The sequence below is a fragment of the Pieris brassicae genome, chromosome 8 (assembly GCF_905147105.1).
Source record: "Pieris brassicae chromosome 8, ilPieBrab1.1, whole genome shotgun sequence".
Taxonomy (NCBI): domain Eukaryota; kingdom Metazoa; phylum Arthropoda; class Insecta; order Lepidoptera; family Pieridae; genus Pieris; species Pieris brassicae.
In genome coordinates, this window is record NC_059672.1 from 16,240,849 (window position 1) to 16,268,511 (window position 27,663).

Consider the following 27,663-nt stretch of genomic DNA (forward strand, 5'->3'; position numbering starts at 1 on the left):
AATAAATTATTGAAATACACAAATACTAACACACATCAAATAAATTATGAGGTTAAATAGGTTTATTTTTCTATTTATTGTCTTTACATGGAGGCCTCGTTGATAACTGTTATCAGTCTGTTGTTTGTGTTATGGCACTTTTTCTTCCATTTGATGGAGTGTTCAGGCGTGTCGTGATCCGAAGGCTGTGGTGAGTTTGCCACAACTATGGACCAACGTCGGCCGCGACGCTCGTTTACATTTGGCAGTTCTGCTATTAAATTGTTCTCGTATTCGCTTAGCATTAGATAGTTTTCCACCTGCAAAGATACGAGGCAAGTAGTGAGTATATATTGAGCATTTATTTTGTAAGAATTTGTTCCATTTACAGACCATAGATAAGATGTATTACACTTTTTATTTTATTTAATCATATTTAAAAGATCAGGCAACCCTAATTCGTCACTTGGACATTTCAATTTATTAAAAATAGTTTTTTTATCGTTTACATTTGGTGCAATATTATGACGAGTAATTACAAAAATTTACGGAAAGAATCCACAATTATATGAGTATATTGATGAATTTATTTTAAATTGTATTCTTGTACCAAATTTTAATTACGTTAATGTAAATTTGCGATAATGGGTCAATTAAAATCTTGATCATATGATCTAGAATAAGTTTTTTCTAGAAAAGATAAAAAAAAACTTCATATCAGGTAATATTTCGTCAATGTATTTTTATGCAATTTAGTTTCCAACTATTAATAGCAATGTATAAAGTTTCAAGAAGTTGTTACGCTTAAAAGCTTAAATTTCTGAACTAATATTGCGAAATATTGTTGTGTACCTTTTATGTTTATAATTTATGTGTACCTTTGCCCTATTGCCGCTCAGATAAGATTTGACTAGTAGGTAGCTTAATAATGACTATTCAAACCTGTATGTAAAGTGCCAAAACTTATTAAATCAATTGTTACCGGTATCACAATTTTTTTTTATTCATTATTATACCGAATGGTTCAGACATGTAAATGGCACTGTTAATGGTCAGGTATATTAGTGATAATGTAATTTTAAAAAGCTCTTTAGACCAGTAGTCACTTGAGTTTTTATTTTTGTATTTTACCGCATTTATTTTTATTATGATTACGAAAAATGTATTTTTTTTTCGGGCTCTAATAATCAATTTTGTAATCGAACGCCCAAGAATTATATTATGAACTTCATAAAGAAATAATATTGTATTAATGAGTCATATCGTATAGGTTTACATCACATATTGGCAGCGTATGTAGCACTTTGTATTTTTTTTAATATAAACATTATACCTGAAAAATAGTTTTCTTTGCGACCTAAAGAACAATATTATCGTTCGTATATTATGTAAGTAAAATTACGTTTTCTCACCTTATTACAGCTAGTAATACAGTCGCCTCCACAATCTAGATCCTCTAATAAATGCTCTGGGATGTCTAAGTCCAAGTCTAGGTCTAAGCCGCCCTCTTCGCTAATGCACGTGAGCTCCGGTGGGAGGTTAGGCGGTGGTGACCCGAGACTACCTGGACCTATACTGTCCAGCAGGTCGCGCCCAGTTCGACCTGGGGCCACGAGTTCTGCACCTAGAACTATTTTGAAAAGTTTTAGCAATGCTGAGCGTAAAATACCTTATGGGAAACTGCGTAAAGAAAAAGTCCCGGGCTTTGAGGTCGCTGCTGTGCTAAATTACCATTTTGTTAACACCACGTCATTATAGTTTGACAGTGATCATCTGGAAATTGTCTATAAACGACATTACGACTAGGAAATAAGAGTTTGGCTGGCCACTCTTGCTTTTTGCACAGATTTTATCATAATAGATACTGTGTACCTGCAATAAAATACAGAAATAAAGGCCTTTCAGTCAAGTAGGTATAACTAGTCATTTTACATAATATATAGATTATTTTAAAAATTTAATTTTTGAAAACTCTATTTATTTTGCTAATGGGGTTGTGAACTAGTATTGCCTTCATAGTAGAGGAGGATGATACATGTGTAATGAGATCATATAAGTACCATAAGAAAGAGCTGTGGTGGTTATACGACTAGTAGAAAATACCTAAAGCGGTGGCTGCGCCAGTAGCTGTGCGCGGTTCTCGATCCCGACTTCGGCTGCGACCAGCCGGCCCATGCGCAGCTTCACATGACGCTGTGCCGCCGTTCTCTCTGTGAAAAACATTGTAACAGATGCATACAAGCAAGCGTTGATTAATCTTCAATCATAATTAAACAAAACTTGTCAATTTGTCAATCAAGATAAATATTACAAAAGCCAACTTCGCGGCAATACGCGTCAATACAATACAGTTAGATATAATCCTAATATGAAATAATGATATATCAACTTAACTTTCGAGTAATATACATATATGTATGTTTATCGATTAAAAAGTTTTAATAAATTATGTGGTGCTCCGGTGCGGAAACCAAAACATAATTATGTACGTACTTGGTTTGTTTGTGCGCTACACTCCGTCGATGCAGGTCAATACAAAATAGCGAGAGCGACCCTATGAGTGAGCACGTCGAACTGAAGTAGTAACCGGCCTTGCCGCCGCATCCAACGTTTATATACCCTGGAATAATATGATATATCATAGACTATCTGAGGAACAGGATCACTAGATGGCCGTTGGCAGTTTAAGCGCTTAAATAGTCTGACATTAACATCAATCTTCATCCAATAATAATTTATTTATTGAAGACACTAAATATTTCTAAAAAACTAAGATATAATCACAATCATAAAAAAGATATCTTTCCACACTGCGAGTCTGCAATATCCTATAATTGGATTGTTAGTATAAGAAGTAAGGCATTGAGAAATTTCTGATTTTTGTAAGTAAATTATTTATCGAGAAGTGCATTTTTTAAATGGAATATATACTTTTAATGTTATAAATGTATGTTTAAAGCATATAAAAATATTATTATAGACAATGTTTAACCTGTGTTGCCGCTTTGCCTCCCATACATGTACAACTTTAATAATAAAACAATTTTATTTAATCTTACCCGAGAGCGGCACTCCAATAGCAATGGGTACAGCTTGCGAACACTGCACGAAACCCCAAGTGCGTGCAAAGTTTCGTGATCGGACGCGTTCGTAAGTGTACATTTTTAAGGAGTAGTGGTAGCCACCACAGAATATACCTAGAAACAAATTAGTCATATTTCTATACCACTTTTATTAAGATTATTTAATTATTTTTAATACTGTTGGTGTGTGAGTTTTTTATTGTGTTTAATTATTTTTAATACTGTTGGTGTGTGAGTTCTTTATTGCTTTATGTGCAATAATTTATTTATACGTAATTGTTGTCATTAACATCAATCATAAGTATTATGATCACCCAAAATAGGTGTTAATGAAACCGTTGCATAATGAAGTCTGTTAGTACACAAGTGTATTCTTTTCGTTATGTACAATTTATCTAATATTTCGGGGTTTGAATCTTATAATTAAATATAACAATGGCGCCAAAATCGCGATATGTCATAGACTATAGAAATTGCACGCTACAAAAAATATTAAGAGAAACTCCTTGGTGAAACATGGTATAAATATTGTCAGAAAAAAGCTTTAACGGTAGTTGAAATTAATATAGAAGACTACATACCATATACCCAAGCAAACATAACATATCCACTATGTGACCCTTCAACAGCAGTAAGAGCCATGGTCGCCAAACCACAGACAAACACCGCAGCCTGGGTCAAGTACTGTCTTGCTATGCGGCACTCAGCTGATTTCTGACGTACCAGTAACCCAAAGGCTGCACAACCTACCGCCCAGGCTAGGCCTAAGTACGCTTGGAGTATTTCTGCCGTGTCGCCCAAACCTTAACACACAAAGTTAAAGTTATACAAAATATAAAATATAAAAGTTATACAAAATATAAATACTATAAAATTTAAGTTTCAGTATTATTCTCACCAAATAAAACATGACAACTCTAATCTCTCAAATCTTCACACATGAGCTAACTTGCAAAAATTAATATCCTATAATTAATGATCTCGGCTACATTCTCTTTTACCTACTACTTTTGATATACTTTATAAGCGTTATTAATATCATCGCGGACAAACTTCCTTTGAGATAAAATTTGCTTTCGGTATTCGTTTTGATAATTCGCTTGTACTAAATTGCTAAGAATCTAAACTTATAGACCTTTAAATAAATGGATATCATTCAACTTTATTGTTATTTTTAATTAAATAAAATGTGTCTTTAGATTACAATCCTGCAGCGCCACGCAAAACAGGATCTAAAAATAATGCGACTGGTCGATAGATTTCCTATCTATATACAGTTTATATGACTACGATCGTGGTAGGCATTGTTATCCTGCGGCACTTAATATTTATGTCATCATTATTACCGGAAAACTGTCATCTATTATAATAATATGATTTATTGCAATGTCGCTTAAAGTTCTATTTGAATGGCCAAAACTTGGTCCAAAGATTATTTAAATTTATCTTCCTTTAACAGTAACGAATCTCGTTGATAGTTAAAAATGCTTTAAGTTGCGATTCTACGCACAAAAAGGTTTCTAAAATCTTACACTAAAAATATCTTAACGAATTGGAAATCAAAAACTAAATTTTTGTAACGAAGTCAATCTGATTTAATTGTTTTTTTTAAACACTTCTTATCTTGTATTAATCCTGGCGATATCTACTTTTATATAAATGTGCTTTAGTAAACTCACCTTCTTCTTCAGCATGATACGCGAGATAAAAAATAGGTGTATTAATCCCAAACGCAGATATACCAGTGGACATCAGAAGTATACGCACTGTCTTGGATCTTAAAGTAGAGAAGTCAAAGAACGGCTGACGATCATCGGACTTATTCCTATCCTTCATTTTTCTCTTGATCTTATTTTGATTTTTAAGGTGCAATATTGCCCGGCGTTGTGGGTGATACAGGGATGCTGAGCGGTAGAATGTGCCGAGTATGAATGTTACAAATACGACTCCTGTAACTGCTTGTAGGCCAAGTCTCCAACCGATCGCTCTGAAAAAACAAGATTTATATAAAAATACTTCCTTTGCCCAACTATAACATTTTCCTCCTAATATATATTCTTGACGAATTAAGTACAGCACAGGCACTTTTCAACAGCAAATAACGCTGAGAGAAAAGCGCCACTGCAATCTAGTAAGGACATGTCGTGCAAGGTATTTTACCAAAGGTTTTTTTTTAGATTTACGTTCTTTATTCAGTTTCAGCATTCATGAGACATTATGTTCACGATGAATTGTTAACGTAGCTTACAGCCATATTAGACATTCATTAACCATCATACCAAAAGTATTCTTTACTAATAATATATAGGGATTTGTATGTTTAATGTTGTTAAATTTAATTCATACGTAAAGATAAATCACTATTTGTGCATTAACATGCGACTCTATATTCGAGGGTCTATTATATTCACCATTTTATCACTGTACCTGATCGCCCCTCTGATGAATGTAGACATGACAGCGATGCCTAGTCCACTTCCGCTGACTATAAATATTTCTACTAACTCTCGTCGTCGCTTGAAGTACTGGGCCACCATCAGAGTGGAACAGTCTCTCGTCAGTCCCACACCCACACCGACCACGGTCCCTAGAAATTGTTAATGCTTATCATTTCAAAATTTAATTGGCAAGTGTTGATTAGTATTCATGATCATACATTTATAAAAAAATTGTTTTTGTTTGGGAAAAATATAAGAACGTTGTAAGTGATAAACTGCTTTTTAGCACAAAAGCTTTAGGATTCAAACGATAGACAATTGTTAATATATTATACATAAGCGATTTAACACAAGTTATTACGCGTAAAGTAGGGCACACGTAGTGTAATTTGAGGTATATTTCATATCACCAACACTGCAATTGTCGTCTTTAATCTGTGACTAAACCAAAGAAATTAAGATCTAAATGGGTGTCAAATTCTTATCTCAGATCAGTGATTTACCTATCCAAATATTTTGTTTGTACTAGCGTAGATAATAGGTATCTAATTATAACTGTGAAGCGTTATATCTATAGCATAATTTGGTACAATTACAAAAACAAAGAGGTAAAGTAATATGTTTTATTGTGGCTCATAACATGCCAATTTATTTTATCAGATTAAATTTGTTCCAAGTGTAATGAAATTTCCATCATTCTTAAGGAATATGGTAAATCGTTTTAAAGTAAGTTAAATATGTTCGTCGTTGTACGTATGTAAGTTGTATATGTTCCTTAATGAGTGTGACAGACTGTTTACTAAGTCAAATAATTTACTGATCAACCTTTTGCCCGATACAAATCATACAAATCACAGTGTGTCCGGATTTTTTCCCCCTCAAATTGATAAATTTTATATCACACAGTACTCTATGGTGTAATTAATCTTTGACGATCACAGTAATCTATGATAATAATTATATACAGAAGGCACATGCAAAAGTAAGTTGGGATGGTTGTTATTCAATAAGAATTACCTAAACCATTCTGAATCAAAGGTGAGAGCTTAACAACTGGGAGAGTAATAATTATTTTACGACACAGAAATATGTCTATCTTACATTCAATTGATCTATGGAACTTTGAATATTTAGTAGTTTATATCTTACTTCTCAATTCCAAATAAGGCGAAAGATTTATTCATAGAATTTACAATGCTATGAGTAATGTAATAACGGTGTCATAAGTCTCAAATATGGAGAATCGTAAAAATGTTTCTGTTGAAAATTCAATAATATTATGATTATCATTTTAGAATCAATTGAATTAAATGTAACATTTATTATAAGTAACTTAATTGTTTTGTCAAATTGTGAATAATGTGAATTAAAATTAAAATTTCTTCCTATTTTATTCGATTTTCATGTTGTTCGGTAGGGTCTATTGTCTATTTCACCTTATTATCTTAGTCGTAACTATCTGTATCTCGAAATTTTTAATTCGTCCCTTTCATATAAATTTTGGGGATGATCTATTTCAGTTGCGGTATATTTTTGATACATTGTAAAAAAGTGGAAATATTTTTGTTCCCACTAAACACTGAGTATTGGCCTAGTGGCTTCATAATTCGACTCCCATTGCTGAGGTCGTAGGTTCGGTTACCGGCTGTGCACCAATGGTCTTTATTACTATGTGCGCATTTCACATTCGCTAGAACGGTGAAGGAAAACATCGTGAGGAAACCGGCTTGCCTTAGACTCAAAAAGTCGACGGCGTGTGTCAGGCACAGAATGCTGATCATTTACTTGCCTATAAGATTAACAAATGATCATGAAACAGATACAAAAATTTGAGGTTGTGGCGCCAATGGTTTAGTTTTTTATTTAAACATAATGCCTTGAGTGACCAATGGAGTGACCTGGATATATTTTTGACTTCTCATCTGATTTTAGGAAGAGCATTCTCTTAGGTTCTTTTGTTATTTTTTGTAAGTATGTGTACTTATCATAAGCGTGCACGCCGTTCGCGCCTATCGAGGCCACACATTAGTTCTAGTTCGTTAGTGCGGCTATAAAATATAAATAAATAAGCTCGTGAAGTGTCTAATCTCAAAAGTTCTCGGGTACAAAGTGAAATATACTTATATACTGCAGTTTAAGGATAATATCACTAAAAACAAGCATAGAATTTCAATTTACAAACCTCGAAACAGTATCGTTCGAGGTTTCGTTTTATGTTCGAATGAAAATTGGGTCAAAATTTAGAGGCAATTGAGAATTTACGATTACGCATGCTTTACGACTTTTGTACAATTTACGAGAAGATACCTATGTCTCATTCGATGCTGAAAATAGCATAAACTAGTGGAAATTTTAGTTTTTTTTTAATACAACATTTACATTTATTTTCTAATTAGGTTATTAAACCCTTTAGATCATATTCCATAGGTGTAAAGCGTAATAAATAAAAGTTTTTAAAATGGGACTTGCTCAAATTAATCATAAATCTGTTAATAGTGGTAACTTCGTTTTTTACACTACTTCATAAATTATACCCAGTAGTTAGTATAGTTACCTACGTAATATTATAAAGAATTTGCAAATCAAAGTCTAAATTAAGTGGCAAAAATTTGTCTATAGCTGAAAATGTATGTATTATCTTCTTTTTTAAATAAAGAATAATTTAAAATCCTATTAATCTGTACCCGATTCGTTGTTGAAATTGCAATTCACTCTTTATTTAAAAACTAGACAATTACATGAAATTAGAATTAAGCATTTCAAATTTGGAACACCTTAATATTTTTGACAACTCGAGATTACTTTTGTAAATAAACTGAACCATACAGCGTTAGTACTAAAAACCTAATAATCAATAATGTATTGAATAGTATGTATTTATGAAAACGATGGTCAACTAAGCTACTTGGCTACAAGTATATTGACAATTTAAATGCTAATACTAGCGGTTAGCAAAGGCACTTTATTCTTGACTATATGGCATTTTATTCAATCGTTTTCGTAGTGTATATGATTTAACATAAGTTTAAATTACTACATTTTTTTTAATACAAATAACTTGTAGGCAAATTAAAGCACTGGTACAAATAAGAATTGTTACAAATTACGAAAAAGTACTAAATAACTAATTAAAATTAAAAATAAAAACCATATTAGTAGCATGCCAGAAAGCAATGAAAAAAAACGAACCTAAAATGAGAAAAACACATAAGATAAAAAGCGAAAAAATATGATGAAAAGTGTCTTACATTATGCCCTAAAACAGAAGTGGCAATGGCATATATACTTACTATAGCAAGATACACAGAAAAAGGTGTACTTCTAAGATATATGGAATGGACCAAGGGGAAGAAGGAGAAGAGAGCGCCCCAAAAAAGGTAGATAGAAGACATAGAAGCGGTAACAGGAAGCGAATGGTGAAAGAAAGTCATTTTTAAAAAGCTGTGAAGGAGTACCAATCAACGGTACTGAAGGTAGCTAGGATATAGGAGAACAAGATTAAAATAATGTATAAAATGTAAAGAAAATCTAAGCTGTATATTATTATTTTTATCATGATTGGAAATTAAACAGTCTTTTTCACTCAAGTAACTAATTTAAATGCGCAGGTGTCGTAACTAGTCAATGTAAATACAGCAAGATGACTTGAATGTCAGTCCATAACTACAAATTTAATTTTAAATGTAATAAATAGGAAATGTGCAAAATAATAAACAAAGTACTAGCTAATGTAGTAACGGAAACTTGGCAATGTCCTCAATTCGAATATTGTCATTTTGCAGGATAATAAAATAATATCTACGATATTCGACCTCTCTGTTACGTGAGGACTCGTAGCAATGAGGTAAAAACAAGTTTTCTTTGTAATTTAATTTTATACCGAATTTAAATAATGAGTATGTTTCAATACGTTTAGTGTTTTTTTATAGAACAGAGGCCAAACGGGCAGGAAACTCACTTGACGATACCGCCTCTCAATTCCAAAGGGCTCGCGAGTGCGTTGCGCGGCCTTTTCAGAAAGACCCTAAGTCGACTTGGTTTGAACATACTTTAGTGGGCAACTGTTTCCACATAGTGATGTGGTGTGGCAAAAACTGCCTTAAAACGTCGAGATGATACGAGTGGAATTTCACTTCTGCGTCGACGGCCGATAATAAGATTCAGCTGCAGGCGTGTATCCTCTGGACACTTTACCGCGAAAGATGGTGTTTCTATGAGTCCATCTACAACCCTTTATGTGGATAATTGATGGAGGATCTGAGAAAGAGTCGGCTTAGATGCCTAATGGAATCATAAGGTTCTTAGCCAGTTTGTATTCAAATAAAAATGTATTTAATTCTTTAGCATATTTAACAAATCTAAAACGAAAATAATGACTGATAGGGGGAAACTATTATCATAGAAATAGATGTAAATGCTATCGAATATTTTGATCACAACGGATATCTAGTGCAAATATTAAAGTCCAAACAGATCTTGAAATAGAAAGAATTGTGTATTGCGTCTGGACGAGATTTTGGTGTCAAAAGGTACTTAAAAGTAAAGACTTCCTAATGGTAGCTAAAAAAGGTGTTCAACCTATGTATCTTAACATGTGTCACATACGACTGCCAGACTTGGGCATTATGTCAGAAACATCTCTTAAAGTTGAGAACATGCTACAGAGGAATAGAAAGAAGCATGTTGGTTGTAACACTGAGACATCGCAAAAGAGCAGAAGAGATAAGATGAACAACCAAAGTAGAGGACATTATAAAGAAAATAGTGGAAATGGCGCTGACCACATGATGAGAGACAGCAGGCAAAAATTATTACAGAATGGCAACCACGAGATGGAAAAGGGAAAAGAGGAAGAAAGAGAATAGGAGCCACAGCACGGACAAAAAGAGCTAACATAAGAAAATAGTAGAAGGAGCTACAAGAGACCTATATGTCACAGGACACGCAGATTACCAAAACCTGTTCATATGATGAATACACAAGTATTATGTTAGTTTGTGTAACTTAAGAAAATAAAATTTATAGATTTTGTTTAAACAGCAATTTAAAATATTGATTATTATTTGCTATTTAAAATGTTAAATTTCAGTTTTCTTTAGTTTAAATTTTTTTTATAAATATATTTTGTCTGTAAATGTACTTACTTGTTTTCTGTTACATATATATTGTTAATCTATGTAATCTGTTTTGGCTTTCTGTATTGACTAAGTGTTTTGTTTTATAAGGTGTATGTTAGCTGTAAGATTACTAGTAAATAATAAATAAATTATCCTTCTATATGCGCATTTAACATTAGCTCGAACGGTAAAGGAAAACATCGCGAGGAAACCGAATTCCCTTAGACCCAAAAAGTCGACGGCAGGCGTCAGGCACAGAAGGCTGATCACCTACTTGCCTATTCAATTTACAAATGATCATGAAACAGATACAGAAATCTGAGGCCCAGACCTAAAAAAGGGTGTAGCGCCATTGTTTTTTTTATAGTATACGGGGGGTCAGTAATAAAGGCTTAGTTATAATAATAATATGAAATTTAGTTATTTTATATTATTGAATCAGTTTTATGAATCTATTTATGCAAAGACTCCTTTTATTGTCATAGAGTGAGATTCAGAAACAAGACATAGCTCAAACTATGATTCTGGTATGTCAAATTACAATATATTTTTAAAGTACAAAGGTCTTAGAATATTTAGTATACTTTGACGAAAGCGTTTTTTTTAATATTATCGAAGGGGGAATTAAGTACATAATGTGGATGTTTAAACATCCACAGGCTCAGCAGCTTTAATGACTACCATCCTTAGATACGGCGATGTCCTTTCAATATCGTAAATTACAAAGTTTCAAATCGCCAAAAAAATATAAGTATAAACGTGGCCTTCAATGTGTTTACAAAACAAATTAATTAATAAGCTGTATGTGTAGTTAATTAATGCGTAATAAAAAGTACTATGTCTCAATAAATTCAGCGCATTATCGTTCGAGCGTTGAATATCCGCTACTCACGCCAATTAACGAATTCCTTTGATGTATAGCGACGCCAAATAAATTGAGTCAACGTATAATATTCATACAATTGTATATTTTATGAAATTTATATGACCTGACAAAATATGTTAGTTATGATTTAAAATTTACGTTTGAGTCTTTGATGTTTTAATTTTGTCTCAATTTGTTGCAACAAGCATTGCAGTGAGTCATACAACAGGAGGGAAAATGAACATATGAAATGACATGTTACAGCTTTGTAACCGACTTCAACGAAGAAGTCCCAAATTGTCAGAATATTGTGTATGTTACTCGATGACTCGGCTGTCCACGTAATTTCTATTTATGTTACCATTCACTATCTATGAACATATCTATCTATTCTACATTTAGACTATCAGTCACTGAGGGTGTGTATAAAGAAATCGAAGGAATTCTTTAAAATAATATTGTGATGTCAACTGATCAGACTACTATATGTATAAATTATAGCAAGTAGTTGGAATTAGCTCATACTGTGCATTTTTGTTCTTTTTTTGTATGTGGAACATAAAGTGAACCTTACTATACGATTAATGCTAGTCAAGACTGGTAGACTCCCACAAAATCCAATGCCTTTTCCACTTACGGGAGTCACTCAGCGCTAAGACGACTCCCAACTTCAAATCTTACTCTAAGATTAGGATTTTTCTTATAAACTATAAACCCATTCTTAAAATCTCTCGGACCAAAATCCGTACGCGTTCTCAATTCAAACCCGTTGTCTATGTAATCAACATGATTTGAGGTATCATGATTGGTAAACAAAAAGCGTTTTTGAATTCCAGTGAAACCACAGGTGTATGGAACGTCGCCAAATACGTTTACCCTGTCATTGCTAGAATGCACATAAAGACCCACTAGTGCTAATACTGACCTCATAATGAAACAGCGGGAAAATTTCCGCCGAACTCATTGAATTGCATGCATTTCCTTTAAAGTGCTATATCGACGTTTCAATGTCTGATAAAAATTCACAACTGACACTTTGCGAATTTAAAATTGACCAGAGCTACCCTCATTTTATTACTTTAGCAGTTTCTGATTGAATAAATATTTATGTGGCGTCCCACAGTGCGAGACATTGCGCGCTAATTGTTTCGTAATCCTTGCGGTGTTAAGACCCTAAATTTGCTGTAATTAGCTGTAGCCTTGTTTATCTTTTAATTTGTTTTCTTTCTTATTTTACATACAATTATTTGGGTATTTAAGTATGGTCTTTTTTCTTATGTTACAAGGATGTTAAGTGAAACCGACCTACGTCACTAACAAACCTAAGACACACGCGACAACTCTTTAGGAAGTCTCTGTACCTTCTTTATTTTCGCTTTGGTAGCTCTCCATTTAACATATGTTATAAAATGTAGTGAGGAAGATGATGCTATGTAAAATCATGTAGAATTATCCAGTAACTGTTTAATTAAACCGACGGTACTTACCGTAACTGAAGAATAGCTGGTGAAACTGTGTCGCGAAAGATGTAAAGAGACATCCGAGGGCTGCTACAAGACCTCCAACCACAGCCGTGACTCGTGTTGATTTCCGAACACAGAGTGCAACTGTCACAGGGGACAGAGCCAGGGCCACGCTTGCTGACATTGCTCCGAGGCATCCTGAAATTAATATAAAACCTGAACTGTATTTTAACTTAAATCACTATTTTATAGGCTAAAACGAACAGACACTTAAAAGATGCAGCCGCTGGCCAGTACTTGGAGATATAAGCTGTAGGTATCATTCATGTGTACAATAAAGAAATAAGTTGATATGTTTCAATAGTAGTTAAAAATATCACGTATTCGCTAGCTATATTTCAACATAAAAAATAAAACGATCTAAAACGGTTTTAAATAATAAATTCATATGTATATTTTCATCATAGCTTTAACATAAATTTGAAATAAAGAGCAGAAGGATTACGTTTGTGAAAAGAGTGCAATGGACAACCAGTCATTGATGTATTAAATCTGTTACAGAAAGATTCTGCTAAGTAGTTGTCAAGAAAAGCTATTGTAATTCTCAGAATTGGAGCAGGTTATAAGTAACTCTTAGCACATCATTACAACTCCAAAGCCAGCTGTCCAAAACTTTCGGACTCCCATAACTTCAGCAAGTTATGTTGATAGTGTAGGCATAAAGAGCGTTAATGTCACATATCTTTGAACAATTTATTTAGAATTAAAACGCTTGGACAAACCAAAGATATAGAATGGCCATATTTATTCAAGTTGTTGAGTATGGTCACGCAAAATGTATATTCTAGGTATAAATAAGAAATGAAAGGACAGTATATGTAGTTAAGACAACTAAGATCTCTAAAACGAAGTCCCCCGGTCGGCTTAAGGCTTATCTTAGCAATAAAGTAATTTCTGAAAAAGTTTTAAGTGTGAAAATCATTACAGTTTTGAAACTGACCTAAATATAAAGGTTATTGTTAAAGATGTCCAAAATAGACGAAATTTACGCCGACGAACATGCTGACAGGCTAGATAATAGAAAACTGAAACTGAAATTTAATCAGGTAAATCTGATTGTGAAATTCTTTCATACACATTACGATTCGTTCGGATCATTATGCTACAGTTGAATTTGAATTATATTTATAATGAAACACTGATAATAATAGTTGAAAAAAAATCTAGCCGATCGCTTTTTAAATATTTCTTAGGAAATATCGATATTACAAGACACTTTGATACTTTTAAGTATACCTATATATATTATATAATTATATAATATATTTCATATACCCATTATACAGACTGGACACTGACAAAATCACGGACTTAAAGCCCGTTTAATATTATAATATACAGGCATAATTCAAACTATTTTTGAAGTGAAACTTCTTTATCTGCGTTGGAAAAAACATGACCGTCACATGTTTCGGTTACGCGTCACGTTTTTTTGTTACGCGCCATCTTTTTCTTGTCCCTATCATATTGATTCGAAGAGATACAAAGCCATTAATAACAAACATATATAATAACGATAACAATAATAGTAATTATTATATTACAATTAATGAAATTTTGTAATAATCTTAGTAATAAGGTAAAATTTAATAATTGTATTATTTGTATTCATGTCTATGATAATAAAAGCCTTTTGTTAAACTTTATCTAATTTAACATTATTTAACCAATTTCTTTAAAGTTGCATATAGTAGATAGTTTTTCGAAATATAAGCTCATAAATAATTTTTACTTTTTACGTGTGTACACTAGTACACGCACACAATCTCTCAATTTTTTACCAAAAAAGATATACAATATATTAATTACAATAAACTAGTTCAATTCAAACATTTGAATTTCATAACATCGTCTAAAAGAAACACGTTGTATAAGGGGTGCTGGGTTGCTAATTAAATTTAATTTAGAAGTCTGTGTTAGATAGCGTGAAAAATAAATCGAATAATTAATTACACATATCTTTCATGCTTCGTAATTAATGTTTAATCGTGCGGTATTTATGTGTACGTGAGGCGTCAATACATCATCGTTAACAGAAATTAAGTAGCCGTTAAAAGCGAAATTGTCTTAATTACGGTATTAAACATTGCGATAAACTAAAGGTATCGTTTGAGTTTCCCCGACACCATGTACTGCGTTAAAGCGATTATAAATGTACGAAATGTTCATATATTTTGTTTTATAATAAGGATACATAGTATGTATATGTTTTAATTAAGCTTTATATTAAAATAATAATTCCTTTCGCTAAAAATTTAAATACTGATTGATAGAGATCAACATTTTTTTCGCAGACAAGTATATTCTTTCGCAGTATTGCAAATTGATAGGCCTTAACAAGTCGAAATTACAGCAGTTTTGAATATTCAGCCTTCGCCACATTAAAAACAAATGTCAGAAAAAGATAGCAATTAATGCTTAAAAGAAATGTCACTTATACTGTCGTATATTATTTTAAAAAAAGGGTAAGAAAAAAACTAAACTTCACGAGTATAAAGTTGCTTATGAAGTATGAAGTATCAGACTTTTAGCGACTAACTTCAGAAGGCCAAGGCTTACTTTGGTCCACTAGCGGAGTAAGTAACATACTTTAAAGCAGTTTATTTAAGTAATCGTAAAAGCCTTATCAATCATTTGTCAACATAGACTTTAATTAATTTTAATTTTAGAAACTCATTACACCAATAAACTATAGACGACAGTGCTTAAGGCTGACAACGGGCTCTTCTGAGAGGTCCAAACAGCATACGATATTTGACTAGCCGTATACGTACCGTATATCTCAATTGATTATATTGTCTTTATTCCCCATGCGTCACTTTGTGTAGCTAAACATGACAAAATATACTTTAACTAATTGCAGCTTATTGCCTGTGCCTTAGAAGCCTGTTTGTTTTCATCTATAAAGCAGACACAACTTTGAAAAGAGTGAGATTGACTCTACAAAGAAAAACTTTTTTTGGTATAAAGTTTGCTTTTGTTATAGTAGTTAAGCTTATTTTTTTATTAACTTTTAATACACGCAAAAATATAGCGCGATCAAAGTGAGGTGTTTGAGTTCACATTGTGCTGCTAGATGGCAATCGAGTAATAACCAAAGATCAGGTAAAGTGATACACAATCACACATACAACCTACTCACTTTCTCTTTCTCATATTATTGTTGAGTCTGTAACCTTCTACTAGGCGCTTCAATTTAAAAAATGTTTTGTATTATAGTTCAGTAAGCGGTAAAGTACTTCTAAATAAATAACTATTAATTGCAATTAATCACTGTAAACATTACAAATAGAATTCGAATGCAATTGCATGCAAAATGCACATCAAGAAATATCCTGACAGATTGTTAAATGACTTGCCATTATACAAGTATCGGTATAGAAAATCCAATTAAAATAATGTTTATTGCCAACGTATGTATGAACGAAACAGATTTAGTGTCCCATTCATTTGCCATCTTCAGTATTATTGAAAGGGATGATAGATTTAATGGTTTACATTTAGAGTCGCCGAGCCGTGTCCTGAATATCTGAGTAAAACAAATAGTTTCCTCTTGTATAAGTCATGGTTATAAAGCCATTTGATTCCAGATATATGTTGAGTGGCGTGAGAGATACTTTTAATACTAGTGAACTATATACTATTAGGGAAAATTCCGTCGTAACTAAATTCTTTTAAATAAAAAGCATCTATATGATAATAGAACATTTGTTTTTGTTCTTGTAAATTTTCTTTTGCCGTTACCCACCCGTTAACCAAACAGTTTAGTTTAACGAATGGTTTACATGATGTTTGCTAAACATGTTTAATGGATTTTCTTGCGCGATTATTTAGAAATTATCATGTAACACGCTTACGGATTTTTAACTTGAGATATACCTCTGTTCAAATTTCATAATCTCAACAGACTAATAATGTTGAGTTTTTACTGCTATATTAAGCTTCAACAAAACTTTGTTATAGAAGTTTCGCTTTACGACAAATAATATATAAAATGTTATAATAAAGAGGAATTTGCGCGGACATGACGTGACCAAGTTTAAAAGACATTGTACAATTCTCACTTGTTTGTTTTAAAGCAATGAGATTTAGCTTAAGAGCATACTTTTCTAAGGTCTTTGAGATACCACAAACAAAGGATTTATGAATGTGTACTTATCTTGTGATCGATTTGTTGTTGTCCTTGTTCCTGATTCTACGTTTGTCCTTAGTTTTTAACTCAAATAGTACGAAAACATGGAGCGTATGAGCGAGCGTGTAGGCTTAAATGATTATTGAGCACATGCATGAGTACGTCTTCTCATTTCTATAACATTCCTGTACGAAAATTATCTTAGAACATTCATCAGCTCTCCTACTAACATTTCATTGTAAAATTAAACGTTGTGGTTGACACAACGGACAAATTCTCTTATTGAAAAACTTTCTACGCCAAGGTTCGTCGACATTTCAACTACAGAATGTTGGCGTTTGCTGAATAAATCTTGTCGAGCGTGTTTAATCAAGCATTACTAATTGATGTATCAAAATATTACATTTGTCGCCGACTTATCAAATTATATGTATGACGATTCACTCTAAGCAACAATGAGTTATATTTCAAGAAACGCTTCAAATATGTAAACCATATTAATCGCTACTTATCCGAATATTTAATAATTGTAGTTAAGATTAATTTCTATAAACAACACTGTCTAGCATTTATCATAAAGTATAGACTACTCTGTCCCAATCTACTTTTAGTTTATGTATCTCCTTACTTTCGTAGCGAGTTTCGTAAATACTGAAACGCACTTGCGAGCTTTCTGGAAGTGTTAGTATCCATGCCCATTTGCCCCCTGTTTTATAAAAGGTCGTACAATTTTTTTGTAAAATACAGGTGAAGGCTTAAGGCTACTTCATGCATATTTGTATATAGGACGACACTTTATCACGCCAATTGAACAATATATTAGCAACTGTTTAAGATGTCATATTTCACAGCTCGGTAATTTATCACTACGCCGAAACTGGTACAGCTTGATGCAACTTCAAGACTACGTTATTAATAATAAATAGAATATAAGCAAGAGGATAATAGATGATGAATTCATGGATGGATGGATCCCTTTAAGTTTAGCGTCAAGATATTCTTTTTACTGATTAGATTTTGATGCTATTAGTGTTCTTGAATTAATTTGGACTCGAACTCACTTCACATACTTGCTATCCTTTAAGGTCTGCGGTGATTCCTTTAAGGTCTCTGCAGTCAGGCTATGGAATTCACTTTCCGTCCCTATTTGCTTAGCTCCTTCTCTATCTTCCTTTAAATTTCTTCTGTACAAACATTACCTGTCCACATCGTATCCCTAGCTTTCTTACTAACTACTTACTGACGTGAGATTTATATTAAATTGTCGTGATTTATGTCTCTTTTTACTTTTTATTTTTAATGAATCATCTTTTTAGTTTAGTTTGTTTTTTTTTGTTTCCTGTTTAGTTTTGTCTTAATAACTGTGTATAACATGTATTTTTGCACTTCTTGCCTATCTTATGTAAATTAATACTTTTCTTTTCTTTACTCACAGAGGTTGCCTGGAAGAGATCGCTCGAAAGCGATAAGGCCGCCAGTTGCCCTCCTTTCGATTTAATTATGTTCAATTTTTTAATATATTGTAATGTAACGAAGTGTTAATAAATAAATAATAAATATTGGGGCTGATGTCTCTCCATACTGAAGACAAAGATTAACCCTTTCATTTATAAAAATAACATCACATCACTAGTACAATTATATAATAATTATTAAAGATATTGTGTATCGAGGGGGTACAATAAAAAAAATTGGTTAAAAAGGAGGTACCTTACACTACCACTCACACACACACTTACACTACCTAACAATCGTTTTCATAATTTACCTCATACACTACTTTATTTAATCCACTAATATAGACTTTGTCGTAGAAATACATAGTTATTATGTATAATATCCGTCATTGGATATATAGGCATTTTTTTCCAGACTTAAGCAAAAATATTTAACAGTACAGAAGAAACAAATAAATAGCGCTAAAACCCAAAACATGAACATGAACACAAATGAGCTGAGGCGCACACAGCTTTGTTTGTACGAATTAATTATTTGATGTATAATAATTTCATTTATTCTTAAATCATCAATTACATGACAAAAATACCAACACATTAGAGCCCAAAGGAAGCTTACCCATACAATATCCTTTGTTCTACGATATTTTTTTCGTTCATCATGAAGTTTACAAAAGAAAAAATGCATCAATCTGACAGTACTGTATTTTTCATAATAGTACTTTATAACAACCGTATAAACAAAGAACGTATCTAAACAAAAGTAAAAGCCACAATCACATTTTTTAAATTCAAAACTATCCCCACAATTTCTATGAACGAGCTGCAGTTACGGCGGAATATAACATCATAAATAATGGCCAAGTTTATTCTTTAGACAACAAATGCACTGGAACATCTATATTCTTGCATAGTTCTCGAAATAGAATAAAAAGATCGCTACCTCTTCCCCTTATAAATGAATAAAGTTTGTAGATATAAAACTAAGTTTAATTATGTGTTTTCCTTTATATATTTTATTATTTTTAAATCAATATAAATTATTGGGTTACGTTAGATCTTTATGGTTACAATCTGAAAACTATGTATTACTTACATTTTTTATTTTTTTGGTAATGGTTGTTATTGTCTATTCCACACTTAACCTAATAAGAGAAATAAGTATACGAACACAGAAATAAATGTATGAAAAACAATTTTGCTGTCATAAACTAAGTTATGGAGAAGGTAATATATAAAGTATCTCTGTTATGTTATAGGATTACTTCCATATAACATATCATATAAAATTTGTATGTTATGTTATTAAAACTATTTTTATATTGTGAAGACAAGTGATAAAGTACTGAGTGTATACGCGTAATTAAGTAATTAGTGACTGTTTTTGTGTGTAATAAGTATATTTCCTTCGAGTAATCTGTGCTTATAAATTTCTCATTGATTTATCAAGAAATAAACACTTGAAGAGATCTACAGCATTTTCTATCGGATCCCCTAGCTCGTAACAATATTATGTCAAAGTTGATGAACATATTAAAACGGGACACTATCTTTTAACCAATTGAGACAAATTTAAATAATCAACTTTTATAATTTACTATTGGATATGCCAGGTTATGCTTATTTTCACAGCAATTTAGAAGAAAACCCTTTAATAGCAACAAAATAACATAGTCTGTGGCAACCACTTCACGCTTTGGCGCTTTTAAAAGATACACCAATTTCCTTACATTTTTTCTGCCAAATTGCCAAAGCTAAGTATTTTCTCTTTAACTTTTAATAGCATCTAACACGGTTCTCTTCAAAGGATTCATGATTTATTGCTTGTTATACATCGATGACTTGTTTCTTTTATAGAACTTGTGACGTTATTGACTGATGCGATCATAAATTAAAGTTTTCCCTTTGAACGCTTGATTTCCCGTTTCTTATATTCAATTAATAGACGTCTAAAAGTTTTCAAGAGTTATTGCCCCTTTGTTATTTTAAAATTTATTTACTCTTCTATTTCGAGTTGCTAATAATAAATAAAACTGAACCATCATATTTATTATATAGGTATACAAAATATATTTGTTTGAGTTCCGTAATCTGATGCCACACATTCCCGAATGTATCTGTTCCATTGATTAAGCTTATTTATAATTGGTAGGCGTTATAACTTATAAATCTATACGGTATGGACGTTAAACATTTAGGTTTTTAAACATAGTATAGTATTATCATACTATAATATAATATACAAATTAAGCATTTCTAATCAATTCTTTCTGGTCAAATCTAATAGTAATCTGGCAGTCGACGAGGACATTTCTAGAATATTTAATTTTTTATACTATCACTAAGTCTGTATCATATAAAATTTCTGTTTTGTAGATTAAAAACCACTTGTCCAAGCTGCAAAGTTATCCTTACCCAGACTCAAAACAACAAATAAATACGAGTGTCAAAAAAGGCAATTACGAAGTTTTATTTACGTCCATAAAATCGAAAATTAAAATTACCCAAAAACGACCTAAACTTATTCGAAATTCGAAAAATTAATTATGATCTGGTTAATAGAAATTACGCAACTTATCCCACAAATCATGTTGTGATAATTCTGAACTTATATTAAAAATATATTCGGTCTTATCACGGCTGCTGTCACCGAGCTGAAACATATTAAACGTCGGTTTCGATGATAAATGTACTATGAGGTTGGCAACACTAATATATCGGTATCACCCTACGTCGATCCTAATAAACGATTGTCGATGATTGGCAGTTAGGGCGGCCACCCGCTCCACCAGCCTTTTTGCCAGTCTAGCGCTTTTTGCGAATATCGTGCGAAACAGACGTTTGTCATAATCGTGTCTTATATCGACGCCTCATCCACCTTTGGCTTTGACCAAGACATTGTATATTGATATAAAAAGAATAAAGTCAAAGATCAGTGCATAGATTTAATAGCAATGTTTAAGTTGCATACTTAGACTTAATTCTCAAAGATTACTGTCTCAGAAAAAGAAAAGATAGGATCACTTATATATGTATAAGATTTAAAAAATGGAAAATGACATATCTATAAAGTCGTGTCAAAAATGTAAGTCTTTGTGAAAGGTTCTAACTTGCTACATACTCTGGTAGATAACAAAATATATTGTTATAAATGGATCGCACTCAGGTTCCATGCAAGCTATTAAATAAACATAGAGCTTCCTGTATAACTTGTAACCTAAAGCTTATCTTGAGTTAATGCTGCCATTCGAGGAATAAAGCGAGCTACCACTGCCAAGTGACAGTATTGATTTAACTGTTTCATTTAATTTTCACCATATCTCTCCAGTATTTGTACTACTTTGTAAATATATTGGAACTAATTTGGTGTCTTAGGGCAATGACGCATTTATATATATTCTTAGAAAACTGAGAGAGTGAGACGAATAAATAAAATTGTCATTTTGACATTACAATCAAGTTTAAATAAATTATTAACCTATTTTAAGAATAATTTTTAATGACACTTCGTACAGTCTACAACTGTTCGTGTGTTCTTTTAGTTTGACCAACAACATTTGCGGCTTTACTAGGCTGCCCGTGATGTCCAAGAACTTCGTTAATTTGCAAGATCCAGCAAATTCTAATAAAACAATGCACCTAAGCATCACTATTCTACTATGTTTTGTATGATTTGTTGGTACACATATTTATTGTGGTACTCGCGAAAATATTCACGAAAAATCGTCACGTGATTTAAAAATATCAAATGTATCAAGGGAGAGTTAATAAATTGCGTGTGCTATAAAATTATTCATTACGTGTCTTTCGCAAGGTGATGATTAATGTAATCGTTTATCAGATAGACGATATCATTCAATTTATACGCAGCGAGAATATAATATTTAGAACGGATTTGGAATTTATAACACATTTGTATTGAAGCATTTTTCATGCGTATTTTTACGTTATAATGCTTTGTTCTTTGCACAGCATTTCCCTTTGTTGTTCACAGGTTTAGATAAAGTAAAATAAACATGAACAACGCAAATTATAATATTATTGCTAACAGCCGTAGGTACTGAGATTTGTTTATTAAAACGTATTTATTCCATTTTAAGATTTTGGTAAGTTCATAATCCAATCAGAAGCTAAATAATATCTACTCTGCCCGCTTCAAATACCATAATATATGACAACACTCGCATAGCACTACTTTTGGTATCTGAGTTGTCTATTTTTTTAGATCAAGATAATTATAAAGATTTATCTTCTACATATTAGAGATAATGACGAAACTGTAATATTTTTAAGCGGCACTGTTTTTTTAAAAGAGATTATTTATAAGACGATAATTTTACAAAGTAAATACCTACTACTATTTCATCATTCTTGCCACATTTCTTTGCAGCGTTCTGTCATAAGATTTCTATTAAATATAATCGGATTATGGCAATTGTAAATGTATTATTGACTGTTAGTTTTACGAGTGTCGTGTCCCCTAATATATTAAACTGAGCATCCAGACTAGACAGATTTGTAGCAATAAAATTACTTTGCGTTACTTGAGTCGATTGCCAAGTTCAAATGTATTCACTTAAGTTAAAACACATTGCAATTTTTGTAAAACAGTTCTACCCTACTAATATAAATTATTTATTATATTTAATACCTAGAAAATATTATCATAACATACTGTATACAGTATGGTTACTTCAGGAGTGAAGCCAACCTAATCATTACGACTGGAGTATCTACTTAAATTCTTGGTACTAATATTTTGGCCAAGCATATAAAACCTATTAACCACTAGGTACTAAAAATGAAAATAATTATATACACAGACAAAAAAGTACAAATTATTCGTGATCTTCAATTATCTGGCAACTCTTTAACTTTCTCTGCTATAGTCTATACTCTATAGTTTTCGTAGTACGGTAGGAGAACCTTCAATCAACTTTAACTACCCCCACAACACTATTTAATTATAGAATAGATTCAAACTTGATTTAAGTAAACAGGCTTTAGTTAAATTTAGGTTTTAATTCTATCCAAAAATTTATTAACACAAGCCTTTGTCTCGTATAACGCAATTTCGCTGCAACATATTATTTATGAGTTGTATTTTCGGTTAGATGTTTTTTGAAGTGAAACTTGTTTATCGGCGTTGGAAAAAAATAACCGTCACATTTTACGGTTACACGTCACATTTTTTCGTAACGTGCCATCTTTTTCTTGTGTACCATGGTTGATTCGAAAATATTCGAAGCTATTAATAACAAAAATATATAATAACAATAATAGTAATAATTATATTACAATTAATGAAATTCTGTAATAAATGGTTAAATTTTATCTAAATTATCTTTATTTAACTATTTTTTGTAAAGTTGCATATAGTAGGTCACTTATCGAAAAATAAGGTCATAAAGAAGTTTCACTTCTTACCTGTGTACACGCATACATATTTTTTTCATTATTTACATTCGGAGCACTGCATTAAGGCAGATTATTGAAGTGTAGTCACTCTATACTGAATTCTCATATAATGAAAGTTACATAAGATTATTTTACTAATGACATTAATCGTGGAACATTAATGTTAAACAAAATATAAATGGAAGACATTGAGTATATTAAATCGGTTAGACACAGTAAAGTTGTTTGACAAAGATCAAATATCAACAAGGTTAAGCCGATGAATAGATAACTTTAGTGATGTCTCTGGTGAAATATGATAAAGTTAGCAAAAGGACAAATATGGTATATCACAATAATGATAGGCTTTATATATTTTAGGATTTTGCTATTGGATTCAAATGTTTGGAACTCAACCTTCCGCGTCAATCCAATAGAATTACTATTGACATCGGGAAACTAACCCAGAACATTTTAATTATCATTATGATGACATAGAAATGCCCTAACAAATTTATTGCAATTGTTTAGGATATATGTAACTTACCGACCTCAACTGGGGCCTTCGGGCTGGCCCGTCAATCTGTTAGAGGATCCACTCTTCAGTTTGGAAAAAAAGGACAATACACAATTTATTTGACCAAATCCAAAATATTAAAATTTGGGTCTATTTAAAACAGAAAACAATTTATTAAATAAAACACGTAATAATTTATTTAAAACTGTATTTTAATATGTATTTCTATACTATACTTTTATGTCTATACTAATTATAGTATAGAAATACATTTTTTTTATGATGTAGTATTGTTCATACAAAATTTAAGATCAGAAATAAACTAAACTATCTCTTTTCCTACAAAAAACCTTTAACATCAATCAGCACTTTGTATTCTAAGTCGTCTCTTGTTTTATCTTGATAGCAAAGCAATCTTGCAAAGCATAGACTTCGTTAGAGAAAATCGGATCGGTGAAACTTTCAACAACTATCCAGACACTATATGAACGAGTTTAAGTAAGTATTGTCGAAGGCTTTGGAAATCTTCCAAATCCAGAACTTGTGGAGGCGCACATTATTGACGAATTTAAAGTACCGCTCAATTTTATTCTTAAAACGGAGTTGAAGTGAAAAGGGGTTTATTTATATCGGTATTGTTTCGAGTAAAGCGATTTATATATTTCTATTCATATAGAAATCTCATAACCTTTCCCCATCTTCAATTGCCGGGAAACGGCCTAACACAACACTAATATTAACCACATTCACTCCGAAATAAGTTAGCTTTCTATAATATATATTATAGAATTGGTAAAGCAGTTCCTACAAACAAACATAAAAACCTTACCTAAAATATTTATATAAGATTCATTAGACCAATACTGCTAAATAATAATAACAGAAAAATAATATTCACGAAGTCCTTGCCTACTCAAAAATGAGTGATTAGTGAATAGTGATTTGTTACCAATTCTATAATATATATTATAGAATTGGTAAAGCAGTTCCTACAAACAAACATAAAAACCTTACCTAAAATATTTATATAAGATTCATTAGACCAATACTGCTAAATAATAATATTCACGAAGTCCTTGCCTACTCAAAAATGAGTGAAAATAAATAAAATAACGTAATTTTTGTAAACAAGTTTGTTATTATTAAAAACAATAAGCGTGTGATCCGGTATTGAAGGTTTCACTTGTCATTTAAAAGTAACATTATAATGAAACTGTATAAGGGTTGACATATAAATGTTGTTTAATTGCTGACTCAACCTTTCTGTTAAAATTATTATTATGTAATTGGCTGTAATCGAACTTATTTACTTGGTAAATAATCCAGTAGATAATTATATACTACTGTATTACGATATTGACAACATATTTTACCAATATTGAAGGTCAATTGACTTTATTGTGCACGTAAATTGTTTTAACAATAAAAATAATTTTAGGTCCAAACGCATTTAACCTATTTGATTAATAATAAAATTATGTAATTTTTAGATGGCTACACGGCCGCTTATTCCTCTGAAGCGATCTCTTAGAAACAACAATAAGGGGGAAAAATAATAAATAGGCCACAAGTTAATAAAATAATTCAAAACATTTAGTATGGCCCCGATACAAAACCTTCTCCGCCGTGCAGTGAACGGCCCTTCTGGTAACTTTGCACATACCTGCTTGCATTTGCACCTCTGGACCGAATCGTTTGATAGCTTCTACAGCGATCACTGCAGAAGCCTGGTGCAAGCCGTGAGCAAGAAGCTGGGCTATCGTCGCAGCTACAGCAACCCCCCACCCCCAGCCGCCCTCGGGGTAGTAATGTCGGGTGAGAGTCAATAACTGCCGAGGGTCTAGCTTTGTCTGGCGAGCGGGCACACCGCCGCTGGCCTCTAGCACCAAAGGCAAAGACCTCGTACGCAGCAGCGGCCCACCGCCCGACGACCATGACTCTTCCATCAAACCGAGCGCGCATCATGCGCCCGCGTCACTTGCATCACCGCACCCTTTTTAACACACTCATGTCCGCTCACTCATCTCCCCGGAATTCGCTTTACTAAATGGCATAGAGGCTCACAAATCACTATTCCAGTAAACTGTAACAATATCCGCCCACGTTAAACTTTCGATCATCGTGAAAGAGAAGACCAAATAAAGAGTCTTTATCGAGCCATTTGACATATCTATGAGTCTGATAATAACGTCGGATAAGCGTTTGAGATAAAATCGTGAAGAAACCGCGTCTCGGCGCATTCAAATATAAATCTCTTTACTGTCGCTGTTACGCACTAAAGCTTCGAAAAAGAGCTTAAAGCTTTTCTTTGATTATGTTCTAAATGCAATTGGTTAGACGTCTACAAAGGATATTGTGGATAGCAATTGCTTTGCTCTATTATGTTTTGTGGTACTTTAATAGAATTATTATCTTGTTGTGTGTGGATTTTTCAATAACTCAATAAATAGTATTTAAGGTTACGTTCATATTAACAGATTATAGTAATAGTATTTTTCGCCTAGAGCGTCGTAAAACATGGAGACAACAGTCAAAAATATATCTAGGAATTCATAAAATTGTTTTACGACTGCGAAACTTTTGGAGCGCGTAGGAAGTCGAATGATTGAAGGTTAAGTAATTGTATAGAAAAACTTGAGAGTTTAATATCAAAATAGGTTTGTTATTATTGCTCGATATATTCAACACTTTATTATTTTAGTATCCATACAATCACTTAACAAGACCAGTTCCACATAATCAAAATATATCCGTATTCGATTATAATCATCATTTTACAGTCCAAGTAATATCACACGCAATGGAATTTTACACCGCTAAAAATAACCCGTAATTCATAACTAAATACGACATGCAAGATATAATAATATCATACCGGGAAACAGATGTTTTATACAAATTTGTTTTTGCACTCATTCGGCGACAGGAAACTCATTTATATGAAAATCTTCACGCAATTTTTATTGGCTAATTAAATGAAAATGTTCAAGAATGTCGGGGTTTAATTACAGTTGAAAAGCATTCGTCATTGCTAACTTGAGCTGACTTATAAAAGGTTTTATTTTCTTTTTATTTGTTTTAGGATAAAGGAATTAATATCAAAACTGGACTAGAGATTTTGACATATTAGAAATTGCAGCTCTTTACAAAGGTTG

At 32.2% G+C, this 27,663-nt stretch overlaps 1 protein-coding gene across 1 annotated transcript; it reads right to left on the reverse strand.

Moving 5' to 3' along the window:
* Nucleotides 1–26,237, reverse strand: LOC123712727 (monocarboxylate transporter 2-like). Its single transcript, XM_045665951.1, has 10 exons — nucleotides 26,172–26,237; nucleotides 12,970–13,143; nucleotides 5,490–5,649; nucleotides 4,742–5,049; nucleotides 3,644–3,865; nucleotides 3,039–3,176; nucleotides 2,473–2,599; nucleotides 2,083–2,189; nucleotides 1,392–1,609; nucleotides 1–299 (listed from the first exon to the last, which is right to left on the reverse strand). Exons 1-10 carry the CDS (start codon nucleotides 26,179–26,181, stop codon nucleotides 84–86), a joined length of 1,680 nt encoding a protein of 559 aa, XP_045521907.1. The 5' UTR covers nucleotides 26,182–26,237; the 3' UTR covers nucleotides 1–83.
* Nucleotides 26,238–27,663: the final 1,426 nt, after the last annotated feature.

Coding starts and splice junctions, on each gene's coding strand:
- LOC123712727 (XM_045665951.1), bottom strand. Junction 3,177..3,643: donor TATGTTTGCTTGGGTATATG/GTATGTAGTCTT, acceptor ATTTGTTTCTAG/GTATATTCTGTGGTGGCTAC. Junction 1,610..2,082: donor TGGCGCAGCCACCGCTTTAG/GTATTTTCTACT, acceptor TTTTCAAAATAG/TTCTAGGTGCAGAACTCGTG.